This window comes from Mytilus edulis, chromosome 1 (assembly GCF_963676685.1).
Source record: "Mytilus edulis chromosome 1, xbMytEdul2.2, whole genome shotgun sequence".
Taxonomy (NCBI): domain Eukaryota; kingdom Metazoa; phylum Mollusca; class Bivalvia; order Mytilida; family Mytilidae; genus Mytilus; species Mytilus edulis.
The window spans coordinates 109,416,484-109,437,913 of NC_092344.1; the positions used below are offsets into that span (position 1 = coordinate 109,416,484).

Sequence of the window (21,430 nt, forward strand, 5' to 3'; positions counted from 1 at the left end):
CAGCTAGTGGCTAGTTGTCAAAATACAGGACAACAACAGGCTAAGGAATTTCTTTGGTGTATTAACAACTGTTATGTTTCTTTGGATCATCAAACCCAACTGTCAATCATGGGAGATACATCCCCATATAATTATAGAGCCTTCACCGCTCGAAAGCTCTATTTTATATTACTTGATGTACGTGTCGTATGTTTCTGTCTACAAATTCTTATAACGTCCAAAAGCTTTAACAGGGACATCTCTGTTGGCTGCATGCGGATAATCTGCCATCTTTGAGCCTCCGATAGTCGTCTTCTTATCATGTTCACATGGAATGAAAACATATTCAAAACGTCGGACTTGAATACCCAAGTTTGAAGATTGGACATGCTGAATTATATATGTTGCGTGGAAAGCATGGTTCACGAGCATGATACCTCAATATTTTGAATACCATTATCACACCTTTTTAAAGGAACAATGATCTAATAAAATCAGTATTTTAACTGAAATTCGTAGAGAACATACTCAATATATCAGGGGATGCCTCACTTTCTTCTTTGTGTACATGTATGTATGTATGTATGTATGTATGTATGTATGTAGTTGTGAGACAGTAGTCTAGTTCCATACCAATTTGGACATTCCGACAGAAATCCTGTTTTAGTGATTAGTATTGAGGAGGAAACAAAGACTCCGTTATGATGTTTATGGTGTTATGTTTCTTTTAATATTAAGAAAATAATCCGTTGCATACAAACCGACTTTATAGATTGACATGAATAAATAATTTACACACAAAATAAGATTTTTTTGTAATCTGAAACCTTTAAAAGATTATAAGGAACTGCTTGCTCATCTGGATTAATAGAGTTGTTTAATCTTAAGTTATTTTAATTGTTTTCTTGAATATTATTGTATTTTCTACCTTTTGTCTTTATTCTTGCTCTCTGTCTGATTTAGTTTGAATCCCTCATTCGGTATTTAAGTTTTATTTTCCGTAGTTTCTGTCCTGTACGTAACACACATTTCTTTTGTCATCATGTTCGTACAAAATTAATATTCCAGCAATACCTACAAATGTTAAATTTGGTACAACTTTTTGTAAATTTGGTTTTCAGAAGTCTATAACTTCAAATTAATTTTTTCTTCAACTATTTTGGTTATAGCCCTTATAGATGAGTGTAGACAAAATGCGTGCGTTTGACGTACTTTATTCTGTTCCTTTGATGAGTTTGAATAAAATTAATACATTTGCAAGGCGTTAAATAATTAGCAGGAAGGCGTACGCGTGTAATGATAAATTTGTAGCTTAAGGATGTACACCTCTGAGGAGCCAAACATTTCTAGAATTAAACTTTTTTTCTTAACCTGATTTTTGGTTTATAAGACTGTATTAAAATAACTGGTGAAGAAAAAATCATATGGAGGTGCACTTCTTTTTTTGCTACGGCCCTTTGAAAATGCCCAATTTTGATGGTTTTCCCATTTTTCATCAATTTTTACCTATTTTTGGGCTATAATCATGCAAAAAATCACAGTTCCACAATTAAACTTTTTCTCATATTTTCTATAAAGATGAAGTGGACCAATATGAATAAATTTTACTTACAAAAACTATAGGTAGGTGTTAATATAAGAAAGTTTTATCATATTTTGACGCTTTTTTGTGTAAAATTTACCATGCTGTCAATTTTGTATTTTTCTCAGTTTTCTCAGTTTTAAGAAAAATATGCATATTATTTCAACTTTTTTATTATAAATGAATGAAAAAAGACATATCTAAGAAATTTGAAAAGACCAAAATGATATGGGATGTACATGATTCTTGTAAAATCTTTTTTGGTATCCCTCACCAATTTTCTCAAAATTTTGGCTAAAAATACTGGTTGGTCGTAAAATTTGAAAACTGGATTACGCAAAAACCATTCATTGTAAATACACAATTTTTTCACAGATTTATGTTTGCTTATTATATTTTTAAAATTCATTGATATTTTCGACTTCTATTACATGTTTTGGAAATAATTCAAGAACGAGATTTCAACGAGACTGAACAAGTCTGAAAAGTCAGAAGAATACATCCTTAAGTGCTCGAAACTCCACGTTCTATTTAAATGAATTTTTTAAATGCGTACAATGATATCATATAGATCAAGACCTTGCACAGATAAATTAAATTTATATGTTCTTTTTTTATTAAACATACATAAATTCTTTCCAGGGAGACATTTATTCAAAATGTAGGTCACCATTTCGTACGAAGAATACTAATCAAAAAGAAATATTATATTATTAGCCAGAAAGATTCTCAAAAGCCTTCACTTCAATCCATGAATATGCATATGTCTGATATGATATGATATCATGGAGTTGTCAATAGAGGATTCATATGTCTCATAAGAAAGTATATCATGGAATTGTCAAAAGTAAATTCACAAAATTACTGAACTCTGAGGAAAATTCAAAACGGAAAGTCCCTTCAAGTGGCAAATCACAAGCTCAAATACATCAAATGAATGGATAACAACTGTCATATTCCTGACTTTGTACAGGTTTTTTCTTATGTAGAAAACGGTTGATTGAACCTGGTTTTATAACTAGCTAAACCTCTGACCTGTATGACACTCGTAGCAAACTCCATTATACTGACAACGATATTTGAACAAAACAAACCAACATAATAGGTAAAAATGTCAAAAATACAGCAGTCAACCAAAATACATACAAATATGTAACAAAGACGCACAAAATCGCATATAGACCAAGCATATTAGCAAAATGAAAGACAGGAATACACATATTCACCTTAGTACAATAACACAATGACAGGATGTATAAGTACAGAGTCAAGTCATATATGTAACAAAGAAACTTAAATAGTCATATTGACAAAGCACATAGCAAAAATGTCTTGTATGGTATGCTATCATGGAGTTGTCAATAGTAGGTACAGATGTTTGGTATGGTATACTCTAATGGAGTTAGAAATAGGGGGTATACATGTCTGGTACGGTACATTATTATGAAGTTGTCACTACATATGTGTACACATATTTGGTATGGTATAAAATCATGGAGTTGTACAAATGTCTAGTATGGTGTATTTTTTATAGAGTTGTCAATTGAAAATGAAAATGTCTGGTATGGTGTATTTTCATGGAGTTGTTAATGATGAGTACAAATATCTGGTATGATGTTCTTTCATGGAAATGGAAAAAGAGAATATAAAAGACTAGTATGGTATAATATCATGGAGTTGTCAAATAAATTTCTGGTATAGTGTATATCATGGATATGGCAATACAGAATACACATGCCTGATATAGTGTACTTTCATACAGTTGTCAATAGAGTGTACAAATATCTAGTATAGTGTACTTTCACAAAGTTGGCAATAAAAATTACAAATGTCTGGTATAGTGTACTTTCATACAGTTGTCAATGAAGAGTACAACTGTCTGGTATAGTGTACTTTCATACAGTTGTCATACCAGACAGTTATACCCTCTAATGACAACTGTATGAAAGTACACTATACCAGACAGTTGTAATGTTATTGCCAAATCTATGAATATAGTGTACTTTCATAAAGTTGTCAATAAAGAGTACAACTGTTTGTTATAGTGGATTTTCATAAAGTTGGCAATAAAGGAAACAAATGTCTGGTGTAAAATACTCTCATGAAGTTTTTAATTGGGGATACCTAAGCCAGATTTGGTATACTATCTTCGAGTTGAGAACATAGGATATGTTGTTACTCACAAAAAAAGTTGACAATGGTAGTGAAGGGTTTTGCAAACTATTTACAATTCTTGAAAAAAATATTTCTGTTATACACTGAAGACCACTTAATACCTTCCTCAGTAATTTAGTTCATGTTTAGGGAGAAGTTGTTGAGGACATTGACTCTAGATATAGAACCCCACAGACGGAATGATAAAAGGATGTTGAGCTGTAGTTCATTCCATAAATCATTTCGGTCATAAATAATACAGATGATCTACGAGAACGTCAATTCGTTACAAACTTTCAAATTCATCCTTTAAGGAATTGTAGATAGACATTCTTACATCTAATGAGAAAGGCTTATAATCGATTCGTATGTTTTCACCGAATTCAAAGCACATCATATCAGTATCAAATGTAAAGATACCAACGTGTGAAAGGAAACTAAAAATACCCTTTACCAGTTTGGGATCCCGGAGAAAGTGCCATTTTCAATTACAAAAACTATGAATGTTAAAAATAAAATGTGCATATAAACAATTGACTTTTAATGTTCTTTATCTAACAAACTAACAACTATTTTTTTTCTTCAAAAGAATAATTTGCTTGGTTATACGGTCTCATATGAACATTCATCAATATAACACATTTGTTATTTTGTCTCATTTTATTGAAGCTGCCAATATTTGTATTTCAGACGTATTATTCTCCTTTTCATTATGTGTGTATTTGTATTAAAACAATAAAAAGTTTAGATAGTTACACATTAATTTAATCTTTCTGCTTTTCTATGTAAATGAACTTTTTCAAACAAGTAAGAAAGGAGTATGCTCGACAAGGCCCTACTATTGTCCTTTCCTTTGGCAGTAATTATTTAAAACAAATACTAATAGTTCTTTTCTATGTGTGTTTGTGTTTGTTTTTTGTTGCTCTTTAGTGTTCCTGTGTTTCCTTTACTTTCCCTCTATAGTTGATGTGTTTCCCTCGGTTTTGGTTTGAAACCCGGATTTGTTTTTCTCCCAAGCGATTTGTGAGTTTTGAACACCGGTATACTACTGTTGCCTTTATTTCTTAGCCAAAATTTCACTGTGTATCAAAGTTAAAACAATCACTTTGACTTAGAAATATATACGTATCAAGGTTCTATTAATGACGTCAACATTAACATTAATTTCGGTTTTTAATTGAGTTCAAAGATAACAAATCAATTTGTATACCTAACACATACAACGCATGTGGCATCGAACAATATAGTTAAATGTTGTGTGTATTATAAGAAAAGCCCATAAGACAGAGTCAGTGCATAAACATTTTCGAAATGTGTGCTTTGTTTTCTATACCTAAGGTTCTGAAATCAAGAATAGTTACCAAACTTTCACCAAAACCTTGATAGGCCTATTTAGCGTGGTGAATTTAGGTCATCAACTAGTTCTTAAGAGAAATAGTCTGTTGACACTTTATACATTGCAGTATTAATGATTGGATCAAATTATACATGCACACACACAATCTTTATCATCTTTTTCTCAATACTGGTTATTTTTGTTGATATCAAAATATTAGAAAGATATCTTAATGTAATTTGAAAACAAGAATGTGTCCCCATTACACGGATGCCCAATCCGCACTATTATTTTCTATGTTTAATGGACCGTGAAAATGGAGGAAAATCTCTCATTTGGCATTAAAATTAGAAAGATCCTATCATAAGGAACATGTGTACTAAGTTTCAAGGTGATTGGACATCAACTTCATCAAAAACTACCTCGACCAAAAGCTTTAACCTGAAGTGGGACGAACGGACGAAAGAAGGAACTGACGAAAGAACGGTAATTATGACAAACAGACGGACGAACGGACGCACAGACCAGAAAACATAATGTCCATAAATGGGTCATAAAAATTATCTTGCCGAATAATAATGGTTGTCGTTGAAAGCAATGAAGGAGGTTCGCTACTCAGTTTCCAAAAAACAAGCTTTTCATAACACTAGTATATATATATATTCTATATTTATAAAAAAGAATGGCCAACGTAGATACAAGTATCTTGTCTTAGGGAGGGATAAATCCTACTTTGTAAAGAATCACTCTGATTCAAACAAAAAATTCTCTGAAACTGATATTATCAAGATGCTTGATTTCTTGATTGACAACATATTTGTTACGTTCGGTGGACGTGTTTTTCAACAGACTGTCGGCATTCCAATGGGAACAAACTGTGCCCCTCTACTCGCCGACTTGTTTCTTTATTATTATGAGGCTGACTTCATGCAGGAACTTCTTAAGAAGAAAGATAAGAAGTTAGCAATATCCTTTAACTCTACTTTCCGCTATATAGATGATGTTCTTTCACTAAACAATTCAAAATTTGGTGACTATGTGGAACGCATCTATCCAATCGAACTAGAGATAAAGGATACTACAGATACAGTTAAGTCGGCTTCATATCTTGACTAACATCTAGAAATTGACAATGAGGGTCGGTTGAAAACAAAACTTTACGACAAAAGAGATGATTTCAGCTTTCCAATTGTGAACTTTCCATTTCTAAGTAGCAACATTCCAGCAGCACCTGCATACGGGGTATATATCTCCCAATTGATACGATATTCCCGTGCTTGCATTTCCTATCATGATTTTCTTGATAGAGGTTTGCTGCTCACAAGGAAGCTATTAAACCAAGAGTTCCAAATGGTGAAGTTGAAATCATCCCTTCGTAAATTTTACGGACGCCATCACGAGTTGGTTGACCGTTATGGAATTACCGTTTCACAAATGATATCGGATATGTTCCTTACGTCGTAACTACAATCCCCTTCCCTTTCATGAATATGACCTACCGAATTAGACTATTTACCGGATTTGTAATCACTTAAGCAACACGACGGGTGCCACATGTGGAGCAGGATCTGTTTACCCTTCCGGAGCACCTGAGATCACCCCTTGTTTTTGGTGGGGTTTGTGTTGTTTATTCTTTAGTTTTCTATGTTGTGTCGTGTGTACTATTGTTTTTCTGTTTGTCTTTTTTATTTTTAGCCATGGCGTTGTCAGTTTGTTTTAGATTTATGAGTTTGACTGTCCCTTTGGTATCTTTCGTCCCTCTTTTATAGGAGATTAATAAAGAAACCAAAAAAGTTAAAAACAAAAATATATAGGTAAATCTGCTTGTTTTCGAGATATCTTTATCATTGACAAGTTTAAGTTCACAAAACTATTAAAAAATAACAAAGATTTTATTAGACTTTTAGATTTCTATAAAGAAAAATGGGTTTTAATGGACAAAAAATTGTTTAGGTATTCAAATGGATAAAACCAAATGATTCCGAAAATCTGACAAAAATCACAAAACATGACAAGCGTCTGTCCGTCTGTCCCGGTTCAGGTTAAAGTTTTTGTCGAGGTAGTTTTTGATGAAGTTGAAGTCCAATCAACTCCAAATTTAGTGTAAATATGTACCTTTTAGTATGATCTTCTAATTTTAATGCCAAATGAGAGATTTTACCCCATTTCACGGTCCACTGAACATAGAAAATGATAGTGTCGATGTGGCATCCGTATACTATGGAAACATTCTTACTTATTTCAATATATATTTAACTGGTACATGTATGACCCCTTAGATACTAAATATTTCAAAGAAAACAGTAGACAGAATACAGAGAGACTCTATATATTATAGAAGTATAATTGTATTTTACATGTGGATAAAAGAGAAAAATAATTGTTTCTAAGGAGTTATAATAGTTGTGGTTCGAGCAACCTAAAAACCATGATATGGAGAACGCTCTGATTGGCTTATTTATTTTTCATACGTATATACTTACTTTACTTATTTCAATATATATGCAACTGGTACATATATAACCCCTTAGATACTAAATATTTCAAAGAAAACAGTAGACAGAATACAGAGAGTCTCTATATAATATAGTAGTATAATCGTAGTTTACATGTGGATAAACGCGAAAAATAATTGTCTCTAAGGAGGTATAATAGTTGTGGTTCTTGCAATCTAAAAACCATGAAATGGAGATCGCTCTCAAAATTTACCTGTCTATGAGTTTGCAATAAAAATTGAGGATTAATGCGCTCCATAGTATACTAATTTAAGATTTCCAGAAAACCAGGGGTTATTTTTAGTGGTACCTCCTTTCGGAAGCTCTCTGCTTTCTTATATGATTTTGAATGTATGTTGAAAATTGGCATGCAGAAAGGTGACACCTGTACAATTCAGGATATACCTGGTTTCTATGAAGTTAAACTTAAGGTAAAATATTTAGAAAGCTGTGAAAATTGCAAAATTTGGTTGAACAGATGTGTCATACCACCAATTAAAAGTCCCTATCTGTTCAACCAAAGTTTACAATTTTCGAAGCTTTCTAAATATTTTACCTTAAGTTTAACTTCATAGAAACCAGGTATATCCTGAATCGTACATGTATCAGCTTTCTACATGCCAATTTTCAACAGATGTTTAAAATCATATAAAAAAGAAAAGGTCTTCCGAATAGAGGTACCACTAAATATAACCCCTGGTTTTCTGGAAATCTTAAATTAGTATACTATGGAGTGCATTAATCCTCAATTTTGAATGCAAACTCTAAATGATGCAGTTATCTAATAATTACTCAAGTTTATTAGAGTTTGAACAGCGGTATACTACTGTTGCCTTTATTTAGACAATATTTGTATAGCTGCAGCTTACTTTTGAAATACTGATACCAAAAAATAACCATGCAATAATGACTTAGTACCTGCAAACTAATTCATGAATGAAGTTTTTTCAAAACAACTATAGCTATTGGAAAAAAGATAGTTTTATCGATGATATGTCAGGTTTAATCGTCATTTCTCCATAACAGAGGACAAAAAGAACCATCTGGTGTCGCCTTACACTTCCGTTTATCAAATAATCATATCTAAATAGACAGAAATAATGGAGTTCACTGGTCAATCAATAGGTAGAAATGTATTTTGTGTTCATCAGTATAGCATAGAGATATTGTAGTAATCAAGTATACCTAAACGTAATTTGATAATAAAACAGTAGTCATTGGTCAGCTGACGGAAATCAATGTGTCTAAGAAGTAACAGCAAATCACTACGTTACTAAATAGAGTGGCTGGAACGGGTGACTTCATAAGATCAATACTTTAGAGTTGTAAGCAACATGAATAAATTGACATTTGTAGTACCATACAAAGAGTGTTTTATGACACTAGATTCAAAGAGCATATAGCGATTTTCAATTAATATCGCATAAACCCATCCATAAAACAGTCAAGAGATAAACAAAAACCATTGGAATAGTTTGATCTCCAAAGAGTGAGAAATCAGACGCGTCAGTAGAGTTAGCATATTATGTTATGCTGCAACCACTGTTACCCCATTCCAATGTCAAATTTAATACTAGTAGCAAATTTCAAATCAAACAACATGACTAAAAATATTAAACTGCAAGACTGACAAGAATGAACATAATTGATCTTCAACAGTTTAAATTTAGATCGAGTTGTAGAGAATTCGAACAAACTGTGATCATATATTTCATTGAAGAGTGTAGAGATTTTGTGAAGTCGATAATCGTTATAACCTTGCAATGGTAATTTTTGAATTAAGGCTTTTCCCTAGTAAGGAAAATCACCTGAGGAATTAAGTATTAACAACGACGATTGCTTTGTCTACCGTGCGCTACTTCTCAAGAATGGAAAGTTGACAATGTCGAACCATTAATGTGGGAATAATACTAATAATGTGTAATTCCGTGAAGTTGTTGACTGCATAATGCTTTCTCATTTTGTCAGCTGAAAAGCTTTTTCATTTTGGGGTAGGAAGATAGAAGCGAATTATTGTCGTTTTAGTCAGGAATATTACAGTTGTTATCCTTTCGTTTGATGTGTTTGAGCTTTTGATTTTACCATTTGATTAGGGAATTTCCGTTTTGAATTTTCCTCGGAGTTCAGTTTTCTCGTGATTATACTTTTTTCTACTTGTAACACTAAGTAAAGGAAATTGATGTACTGAAAATTACGATGCTTCAATAATCTGTGACTATATACGTGTTAGATATTCGGTGATAATATTTGTACGTTTTGAAGTACATTTGTGTATAATCATTTGTAATTTCCTTTCCAAAAGTCCTGCTATTGAGTGTCCTTCGTGCAAAATATTCAAGAATCGTAAAAATAGAAAATAACGTTTAAATCAGACATTTATCTTACTATTATTTTCGTCCATCTGAACTTTATATCTGTAACTCCTCCTAAAATGATCATTAAGAGAACTTTCAAAAGATATTATAATAAATGTATTTTAAGAGAATTATTGGTTCAAACACAATGAACACCTAACTCATCAACGTGCACGGGTTTTGATTGTGTTTAAGTTACTTAATCTTCGGTTTTCTGGTTAGTGTTTTGTGGACTGGTTGTCTTTCTGACCATGGTGTTGTCCGGTTGATTTATTTTTAACTGTCGTTTTTTGTTAATTTCTGTCATTTTCTCCTATTATTTTTTATATAAAAATCAATAAATCCTAGACATTCACATTTGAAAAGTTTTAAATGTTCTACATAAGGAAATGCATGTAACAATTTAGGAATATGACAGTTATTTTCCATTCATTTGATGTGTTTGAGCTTTTGATTTGCTATTTCCAATTTGAATTTTTTAGTTTGTTTTTGTCATTTTATTTACAGCACCAGATGCGCATCTTTGACATTGATATTTCTTCAGTGATGACGGGTTTTACTGTTTTCTTCATTTTCTTCCCTAAAATATTTGAGAATCTACTACCTTATTCAAACATTGAAGAGATGATCAAACAAAACAAAGATTTAAAGTATATGAATATCCGGACATGAAATAAGAGCTTTGCAAGAATGACAAAGATTCCTTAATATGCGATTATTTCCACAATTTTATAACTGCAAAGTAAGCTTTCAGGATGAATGGAATCTCATAAAAAGTAAAAATATAATCATCTAAATAAAACCCGTAAAATGATATGATAATACGTACCTTTAAAAGGGAGTTCAATCTACACAGTAAAATGAAGCCTTGATTATCTAAATTTCTCTAATTGGATCCAATTATCGTGTTTATGTATTCAATCATAACCTAAAAAGTTGTTAAAAGAGAATTTATAACAAGAAGAACAGTTTTAATATATATGACCATTCTGTGCCCCCCCCCCCCTACAACCCCCTAAGAATCACAGATAACAACATATCTGAAAGTAAATTATCTGAAACAAAAGAATCCACAAAACGCAATATCGAAAACCGAGAGGTTGGACAAAACAATTGGTATTGACAGCCAGAATAGTATAGGACTGACATTTTACTATACAAATCCTAAATGAAGATGTTATTAAGTTGTTAAACTTGGATCGGATTTGATTTTTATTATTAAAATGTCATAAAGACTTTTATAATTATTGTACATATGCAAAATTAAAAAAAAATGAGTATAAGGATAATAACAAATCCAAAAAAATCAAAAGACAAAAAAGTTTACAAAACACAACATAATAAACTGAATACTGTGCAACTTGAACCCCCACCGAAATCCTGGGATGATCATAGGTGCGCCATAAAACACAACATAATAAACTGAATACTGTGCAACTTGAACCCCACTGAAATCCTGGAATGATCATAGGTGCTCCATAAGAGTAGGCATATCTTGTTCCACACCTGGCACCCGTCGTGTGTCTCGTGTTAATATAAACTCGGTGATTAGTATCTTTGGGATGTAACAATCGAGGAAAAATGATTGTGGTAACATCAATAGGAACATTGTTGTCTACTGTGAAACAGACATTCCATAACAGTCAACCAATGTTTATCAACAATATACATCACCTTCTGATCATGATGTTATTATGTAGACGAAACGCGCGTCTGGCGTACTAAATTATAAACCTGGTACCTTTGATAACTATTTACACCACTGGGTCGATGCCACTGCTGGTGGACGTTTCGTCCCCGAGGGTGTCACCAGCCCAGTAGTTAGCACTCGGTGTTGACATGAATATCAATTATATGGTCATTTTTATAAATTTCCAGTAACAAAACTTTGAATTTTTTGAAAAGCTAAGGATTTTCTTATCCCAGAAATCAATTACCTTAGCCGTATCTGACACAACTTTTTGGAATTTTGGTCCTCAATACTCTTCAACTTTGTACTTATTTGGCTTTATAACTATTTTGATCTGAATGTCATTGATGAGTCTTATGTTGACGAAACGCGCGTCACGTTAACATTATTCACCTGCCAACATCCACACGAAGCTATATTAACTAGTGCTTTAAAAACATTTTCTGTTAAAGTTATGTCTGAAAACCACTGTTACAAATCACCATTCAAACCAATAGAAATTATAAGATGGCATATCGCATTGGAAAATGAGAAACAACCTTATCTAAAGATTATTTCTTTTGGCAACATATGTCTCGATGGCATCAATTTAGGCAATACCCTTCATCATGAATTAGTGCAATTGAAAATACCCCCATAGTTTAAAGATCGCTCTTTTCCATTCATATATGATAACTATATGACGAAATGTGTCAATTATAAACAAGTCGAAACCTCCAGTTGAAACCTCCTTATTACACATATGCTAGTTCTCAATTCATATACAGTTAATTACACGGTACCAGAACTTTGCCAATAAATACAGGCAACAGTAGTGCACCGCTGTTCAAAATTCAAAAATCGATTAAGAGAAAACAAATCCGGGTTACAAACTGAAACTGAGGGAAAGACATCAACTATAAATGTTTAATACTTAGTAAATTAATTGAAATCTTAATTATTCATTTGTTAATTTATTGAAATGGAATGCTTTGACCACTAAACAAAATCATAATCTCACTGTTACTGCGGGCAGGGTCTATATTTGATCACTAGAACTCCTCCTTGTTTAAAGTTAGTGGTATCTTTGTTAGTTTTCATTTTTGGACTTATTATAATATAGCTTGTGTATAATCCGGTAAAGGAACCCATATCTTTGGTTTAGACTAAGTGACTACATTTTCCCAAATTTTGATTAAGAATATCAAACTAAGGGCGTTTTATTTCATTATCATAGCTCATCCTTCATAGCATTGCATATCTTCAAATATAAGTAGAGATATTTAGGACCGCTAACAAAAGTGTCCATAATTTATATACTGTAAGACTAGCGCTACTCATTTTACTCACCGTTAACAGCAACAAATAATGACATCATGTTTACCATTAATACAACACACTTACTTCTTGTAACTACATTTTTCTGAGCAGCAAATCTTTAAGATTTTATATTTGCCAATCAAATACATATATAAGAAATGTTTTATATCGATCCAACATCATCGCCATTCAAAGTCAGGTGTAACAGAATTGAAACAAATTTGTAAGTGGAACGAAAACGGCTAATGGCGACTATCAGTGTGTAAAATATCGCGATGCAATCGCTCGGAATAATTGATACAATCAGTATGGGCTTATAGTTATGCAGCTTCCTGACTTCATACATTTCTAATAACGATTTATAAATAATAAACGAGCTATCATCATCTACGTATGTAAATAGTTCGTGTCACAATAGTTGACAATAATTATATGTATACGCTAGCAGACGACAGCTCTTTCAAAATCAATACGAAGCAGAAGACAAGTTAAAAGGATGACCATGCTGCGGATCAACATTTCCATAAAAAGAAATCAGCAATAGTGTCGTTTATTCTTGCTGTGTTTGGCACCTGGTGAACTACCGTGTTACTCGCACGAGACTAAGGTACATGTGCTGCTATCTGCAAACAAATTACTGTTGATACGAGCCTGTCGCCTGAATCGATATGTTGACAATTTTCTAAGCAAACAGTAGTTGCTTTTGTGATAAAACAGATTTTCAACTTGGTGTCTGGTGGGATTAACTAAATACCATGTTTATCAATGAGCATAAGGACTCGTTGTTTGCTGTTTCAACAATGGCAGAATCACATGACTTAATGTATTACCATGACTATGGAATCGTATAGGAAACTAGGATTTATGATATTATCTATGAGAGAAGGAACATATTATGACACGATTCGCCGTAAAAATGCTCTAGTTCTGTTTGATGGATTAAAACGGTTCCTTAATAAGATTACTTTTTACTTGTGTAAACAATTGAGTGGTTCTGTAAACCGAGTAACGTCATCTTCATTTGACATCTTCTTTACAATATGTCATCTCGAAGTCAAAGAAAAAGACATTTTCTAAAGAATTGTCTGGAGTTTATTTACAGTGGATGATCATCGGCCAGATTTGATCATTGTATTGATTTTGACATAAACTTAACATTTCTTGAACAGGAAGAATTAAGTGTAGACTTTTGTGATCAAGGGAACTTGTAGAGGACATAATGATATAAGTGGTCCAATTCCACAACTAAATGTTACATGTAGGAACATGTGTCGTTGCCACCGAGGGGTAGGTCTATAATATTGTTTCATTAATGCAGCCCCAGATCTTAAAATAGTAGAGGCTATTCCGATAATTGATATTACGGTCTATTGTCACTGAATGAAATAACTCAAAGAGACTACTTAATGAGAAGTAACTCACAGAACTAACAAAAAGAGCATATGCTCTAAAGCTTTAGTTGGGCGAGCTACAATTACAGCAAACATATTACTACAGTACAATTCAATGGCATTAGAACGCTATCAAATTAAAATATTTTGATTTCTCAAGTTCTCTCACATGTTAGAGCTACAAATTAGTAGCCAACGGGAAGACCAGGTTGTGAATGACATGGAGCACATTTGTATATATACACCTTTAAAGGATAATCTTTTGTTCCATTTAATGTCGTTTTTTGTTTTAATATTTATTTTCGCTTTTAAATTTGACCATAGTATTGATCAGTTTTAAAAGCAGCGAAGCTATATATTTAATTTTTTAATGCTTCCCAAAAGTATCGAGTGGCCATTTCAATTGCTTCCGAAATGTATCAAGTGGCCATTTCCTTTAATTGGTGATCTACAGGAAGAAATTTTGCTAAAATTAATTAATATTTTCAATAGCCCGAATTATTGCAAATGACTTATTATGGAATAGCATAAAAAAATTGTTTATTTAAAAAAAAAAAGCTTGAAGAATATACGTGAATCATTTAATTTCTATTATTGATTGAATTTTCTTTATACTTGTAATTTATAGAACATTGTATTATGAATATGCATATATTAATATGATAAAATGAAATTAATCAGTTGTGGAAGAAATCCGACCAATCCTCGATCAATAGCTATTACTTAGACAAGCATTGGCGATGTTATCTCATTTCAAGGATTATATTCAATTATTTATAGAATTATTTTTGAAAAAGGCGAGTCGCATTGGTAAATATAAATACTGAAACCAAATATCTAGTCAACGAAATGAATGAACGTCATATGAAAATTGCTTGATCCAATCTACAGCTAAAGACGTTAAACGGCTTAGGAAAGGAACGCTGCTTTATTTTCTCGGCAGAACACTTTTTAAAAAAAATTTGTAATTTTGTTTAATGAAAACTATTTTTTTGAAAACATAAGCCAACAATGTCAAAGAACATAGTGTAATTTTTCAATTTTCCATTTACTCAAATTTTGAAAAATATCATCTTGAAACTTATCTAATGAAACAAGATACTGTAAACAAAAATCACACTGTTGTTTTTCAGAAGAATTGGCGGTATTTTTTCTTTGTTCTATATCTGCCAATAAGAATTGCGCGTATGAGGGAAAAGTTATAGCAGTTCCCTAATGATACACAAGTTCTTTAACGAAATGGATTTCATTTCGTTATAATTAGAATCTAGGCCCTATAGTAATATTTCTTGAAGTCAAATTTGACATTATTTTAAACAAATAGTCCCTGGAGAAATCATCTTAGACATTGTTCATTGAGAATAGGAGCTACTAGAAAGTTCGACATACGATCTTTATGAATATTCACAACTGTCGTTTAGTATTCGTTTTGCCACTTTTTTCAATCCATCTTCCCATAGCGAGGAAGCTATTCGTTACAACCATTATCAACCAGTAGTGTAAAAAGTCGATAAATCCATTGACCTGTACTGTAATCTACGATTAAATTTTCTGATTTATGCCATCCTTATTTTGCAGAAATTAGCAAATACAAGTTAGCGGATACATTTCTATTTACAATAAATATCATATGAAATTGATTTTCCTTTAAATAGTTTAATTCTCGGTTTTCCTTGTTGATACAATCGATAAATCGTGTGTATTACAATTATAAGTAATAACATCATCACACTGTGTCGATATTGAATTTCAGTTCGCGGAGTAACGGCTTTTACTGGACTCGGCAGGTATCTGAAATTAATTATTCCGGTATTATCCTTATTAGGCTCGCTTTGTTTAATTAAACTCTAACTAAATTACAACTAACAATGGAATAGAAGATCACATTCAGGTACTGAAAAGGAGTTCTTAATGAAATTATCTCTTTGCTTTATTTAGTATTTATACTAAGTTTATTACTTTACTATCTAAACCGTGCAGTCGCAGGTCATATAGTGCAGAATATTACAGGAAAACCGTTTGTGAAAAAAAATAGGTCAGTTTTTTTTTCACCCTTTGAATGATATAAAATAGTTTGTATTGCCCTTTAAAACTTTTTTGTTTGCAATATGATATTAAGGTTAAGGTTTCAGGTATTGTTTTATAACAAAATAAACACAATTAAACGGCATTGGTATTATGAATTGTACATTTAGGTATACGCTGCTTGAACAACGGTACATAATGTTTCAAAACGCTACGAAACCAAATATCTTTATTTGAGTGTATATTTATTGTTATTGTATTGGGGAAAAACTTGTGTATGATCCATTCGTCCTTTTGAGAAAAAAAAATATGGTAAAACTAAAATACGAATTCAATTCAAGACCAAATAGAAGTGAAAGACTTTCAGCGAGATAAAGAAACGTAGACGGTAAGCAGACGTTAATGGAACTTATTTTAAAACATGGTGCCTTTGAAATAATTTAATTTTGGACGAAAACGTCTTCTGACTGAATTTTGTTTTGTCTATCAGCTCATAGTTTTCAACTTGTTTTAATGATTATCGCCTTTTAAATTAATCGTTTAATCGTATCCTTTACAATGAATGGGGGTTATGTTGCAACGTCATTAGATCAGGGGTTGAAGGCATAAAACTTTGCTCAGTGCTCGGAGCACAAAAATCATGCTCGAAACATGAAATCCAGCAATTTGATTAGTTGATTTTCGAGTCTGAGTACCTAGCACGGGATTAACGTCCTTAGATCATGTTTAAACGTTTAATTGTCCCCCGGCTTACTATAAACGGGAATTATGTTGAAATGTTCTTCAAGTTAGATCAGAAGTAATAGTTTTTTTGCCTCCCTTGGTATGAACGGTGGTTATGTTGCCTAACGTTATCGATACATTGTATTTTGATTTTTCGAATTATTACCAGTTGAGTGTGTATTTGGTGTAAGATTACACCAACATGTGTCCGGAAATCGGTATGATACAGTATCAATTTACAGTAGTGTCATTTTACTCAATGATTGATTGTTGTTTACATTAAGCCAAGTTGTTCAATTTCGCTAACGGATTGATTGATTTTTGTTTGCATTATAACGACAAGTGGCTCAATTTCGTTGAAATGGTGTACAATGTTTTTGATTATTCTCACAACCAGATGTAAGCAAAATGACTACTATACAGTTTTGCTGAGAAAGTGTACGTCAGAGCCAAAAATCTGACTCCTTAATATAAGTCATTTCATCCAGTCATAAACAATAATTAACAAATAAATTATCTCTAGTTTAAGAGGAAGCCACATCAGTTAATTACGACATATCGTCTTGGGGTTTCTCAAATGATAATGGCAAATTAAAGAAGTACATAACATTTTGTATATGTTCCAGACCATACGAGTATTTGAACCGTACGCGTACGGTCCGGACCGTATACGTATACTCGTACGGTCCGACCATACGCGTACTGTCGGACCGTATGAGTATACTCGTACGGTCCAGCTGACCATACATGTTTTGGTATCATATGGGTTAAATTAAAAAAAATAAACAATAACCAAAAATTTGTAGCTTTAGTTCTCCAAGATGCTATTTTTACATCAGATGGGTAAGTGAATAAGCGTACAATTGAAATTAAATGTTTGTTTAATTCTATATCTGAATCCCATTTTTGTACTCTCGCTCCAGTTGACGCTAACTACCACAAGGAATGTTATGTTTTTTTTATTAATTTACATTTACATGTTTGCGGTCCAAATACTCGTACGGTCTGGAACATATACACACATATCATATACAATATTATATATATATATCTATTTATTGACGAAATTCACATATCAGTATGCATTTTTCTAGAAAGCATATTTCTTTACACGAGTTTTACAAATCTATATCTCATTTTGGTAAACTGTTTGAAATATTTGAGATTTAGTATACATATACATGTATTATTGAAACGAAAATGTTTTGGCTTTGGAAAATGTTTTTCATCAGCTGTATGTGAATTATAATTCTGATTATTAAGCCTATAATACTAATGATTGTATTTTGCTACATATATTTGTAAATGGATCATTAAAGCAGTTTAAATATATTAATTACTTTCTTTTACAATAACTGAAAAAAACTGAACCAAATATGTACTGTACGTACCAACTGCGTTTCTTACGGAACTGTAATTTATCTGCTTTGCGACTTCTTTAAATCCCTCCATTTTCTGTTGAAGGGAAATCAATGTTTGATTTTTATTACTTACTATCAGTGGTTTGTTATGCGGTAATCTATTTAGTTTATCTGTATTAGTTAACATTGAACGGAGTGGCAAAATAATCCATTTACAAGCAGGTTCTGTATAGAACGTGCATTTAATTTGTGTTTTCAGTGGAATAAAGATGGAATATATGGTGTCCCAGTGTGCATTTTATGTTGTATCTGATTATGCGTGCAAGCGGTCAATAACATGGTGTATATTTGATTTCTTTGCATGCAATGTACATTATAGTTAATACTTGATTATTTCTGGGAATAACGATGTAAAAATAATTAACGAAGACGTGCTTATTTTCCAGCTCAGGACAAGGGCGTGAATCAGACGGAACAAGCAATCTATCATCAAGAAGCGCCTCGATACACTACGATTCTAAATGTAAAAGAGATTCTATTGCATTTGAGCCACAGGGTTGTTCTGTAAACACAAACAAATACCAAGCTCGACGGCAGCGTGATACATCAAAACCAGAAGTGAAAATAATACCTAATCCAAATTCATTATCAACGTCTGCATTACCACCGAATAGCTCGATCACATCGATGCAGATTGCTGTGGATATGGGGGTGACAGGAGAAGCTGGTACGGGAGCATATTATCCGTATATAGAAAGCGGACCCCCGGACCCTAATGCTATAATAAGGAGTAAGGATATTTCTAAACGTGTTGTGTTAAATGTCGGTGGTGTTAAACATGAAGTGTTATGGAGAACATTGGATAGAATGCCTCATACACGACTTGGAAAATTGAAATTGTGTAATACACATGAAAGTTTGATGGAAATCTGCGATGATTATTCAATAGTTCATAATGAATATTTCTTTGATCGACATCCAAGGTCGTTTGCTTCTATTTTAAATTTTTATAGAACAGGAAAATTACATCTAGTGGAAGAAATGTGCGTATTGTCTTTCAGTGAGGATTTAGAATATTGGGGAATAGATGAACTGTACTTAGAGTCTTGTTGTCAACATAAATATTATCAAAGGAAAGAACATGTTTACGAGGAAATTAGAAAGGAAGCTGAGAGTTTAAGACAAAGAGATGAGGAAGACTTTGGAAGTGGAAAGTGTTCTGCATGGAGGTCAAAAATATGGGATCTTTTGGAAAAGCCTACAACTTCTATGGCTGCACGTGTAAGTAAAACTTTGTTTTTTTCTTTCTTATTTTGCAGTTTTTATATTCTAAATATCGTCTACACTTTTTTGTTTTCATTCCACAAACCACACATTTTCTGTAATTGCATTCATCATAGTTTTCATACTTGCACAACATGTTGTATGATTTTACATCTGTCATCAGTCAACCATTCTTAAGTGGTGTATTATTTTGATTATACTGAATAAAAAAATCACAGCCAAGAAAAATAATTTCATAGCTGTAAATATGACTCAGCATCGTGGAGTATGTACAGCGTATCTCGTGTTTGGTAAATGGCTTCACACACTACATGACAGATGATGTAATACATAATAAATGACGTTTTTTATCTTACATTTTCTTGTTAATTACAAGTACAAATCATGATAATCTTGATATATACATCCATTATGTATAATATTCTGGCAACCAGTTTTTGAATTCAGGCATCTCTAGGGATGTCATGTCTGTGCGTTATAGAATAATAGCCCTCTTCCAAAGATGACTACCACTATCGTTATTATTCATTTATTGTCTTTAATTTATGCTGATCAAAGATAATTGTATTACGATAAGAAGCAGTACATCTGTTTTTACCATAGTCTGTCGTTATCTATATAACTGTAGATTTCTGCCAAGTTTTGGTGTGGGCGGCTGTGGCATACCTCTTTTTGTTTAATCATCAATGATGTTGTCAATATTGAAATATTCACACAAGAAATACACACAAAGTAGCATAATTTAAGGCTGAGATGATTAGCATGCCGGTTTAGTTCCTGTCAGTTCAATGCATTTGTGATGTGTTTGTAATTTGTTTTTATGTTCTCAGAGCAATCTTATTTTCGATGTTAATTATAATTTAACGTCCAGAAGGTAGATTGAAAAAGACCGGTCATATTTTGAATGATACTTTGTTGTGTCTTTGATACATTATATAAAATAATAATTGAGAGTATTAGAATTCTTGTTTTCAAAATTTTCCCGTTTCGCACATCGAAATCACTTGGCATGGTTACGTCAAACAGATAGGCACGGTTGGTTAGGGTCAACAACACGTTGTCAACTTTGAACCTTACCATTATGCTCTTACATGCTCATATACACATGAAAAGTTGTTTTTGCTTTAAATCAAAATCTGTAGTTATAAGAAACACTAGGCTTTACATAGAAAATTATTTCTAATACTTTTAAACGTCCATGTTGAAATGGCCACTGAATTGGTATACATTTGGGTTTTCGGGGCCTTTTATAGATAACTAACCAGTATGGGCTTTGCTCATTGTTGAAGGCCGTACAGTGATCTATAGCTGTTAATTTATGTGTCATTTGGTCTCTTGTGGAGAGTTGTCTCATTTGCAATCATACCACATCTTCTTTTTATATATATATATATATACTATAATCTTGGAAATCCCATAAATTGACCAATTACCGATGTAGTCGCGGTTTGCAAAATATTCGAACGAATGTGTGTTGTCATCTTTGTCGGATAAAAATTGATTAATGTAGAATTATAACATTTTTTATATTATGTTTTCGGTTTTTCTCTCATTCACTATTTAATGTCCGACTATCAGAACCGTGTTGTGTGTCAATAAAACACAGACACAGGCAAGCAACACAGAGACTAACTGGATTGATGATTACAGTACTTTATTTTGGCCAAATTGTTTCTAATTACCTCAATGTTCTTTGTTCACGGAGAAAAAATGTAATTTCATCCCATTATTTAATATGAAATGTTAATTATCGTAAT

The 21,430-nt window shown here is 32.4% G+C and overlaps 1 protein-coding gene across 4 annotated transcripts in view; it reads left to right on the forward strand.

The window, feature by feature from the left end:
• LOC139517456 (potassium voltage-gated channel subfamily B member 2-like) overlaps nt 1–21,430 on the forward strand; it is a 120,493-nt gene that overhangs the window by 69,820 nt on the left and 29,243 nt on the right. For 2 of the 4 annotated variants that reach the window (XM_071308523.1, XM_071308534.1), the window contains exon 3: nt 18,836–19,670. In XM_071308523.1, coding sequence (XP_071164624.1) covers nt 18,836–19,670 — 835 coding nt within the window. Of the gene's footprint in view, nt 1–13,263; nt 14,177–18,835; nt 19,671–21,430 lie in introns of those variants that run through there. The other 2 variants (XM_071308552.1, XM_071308544.1) reach the window with 2 other exon arrangements.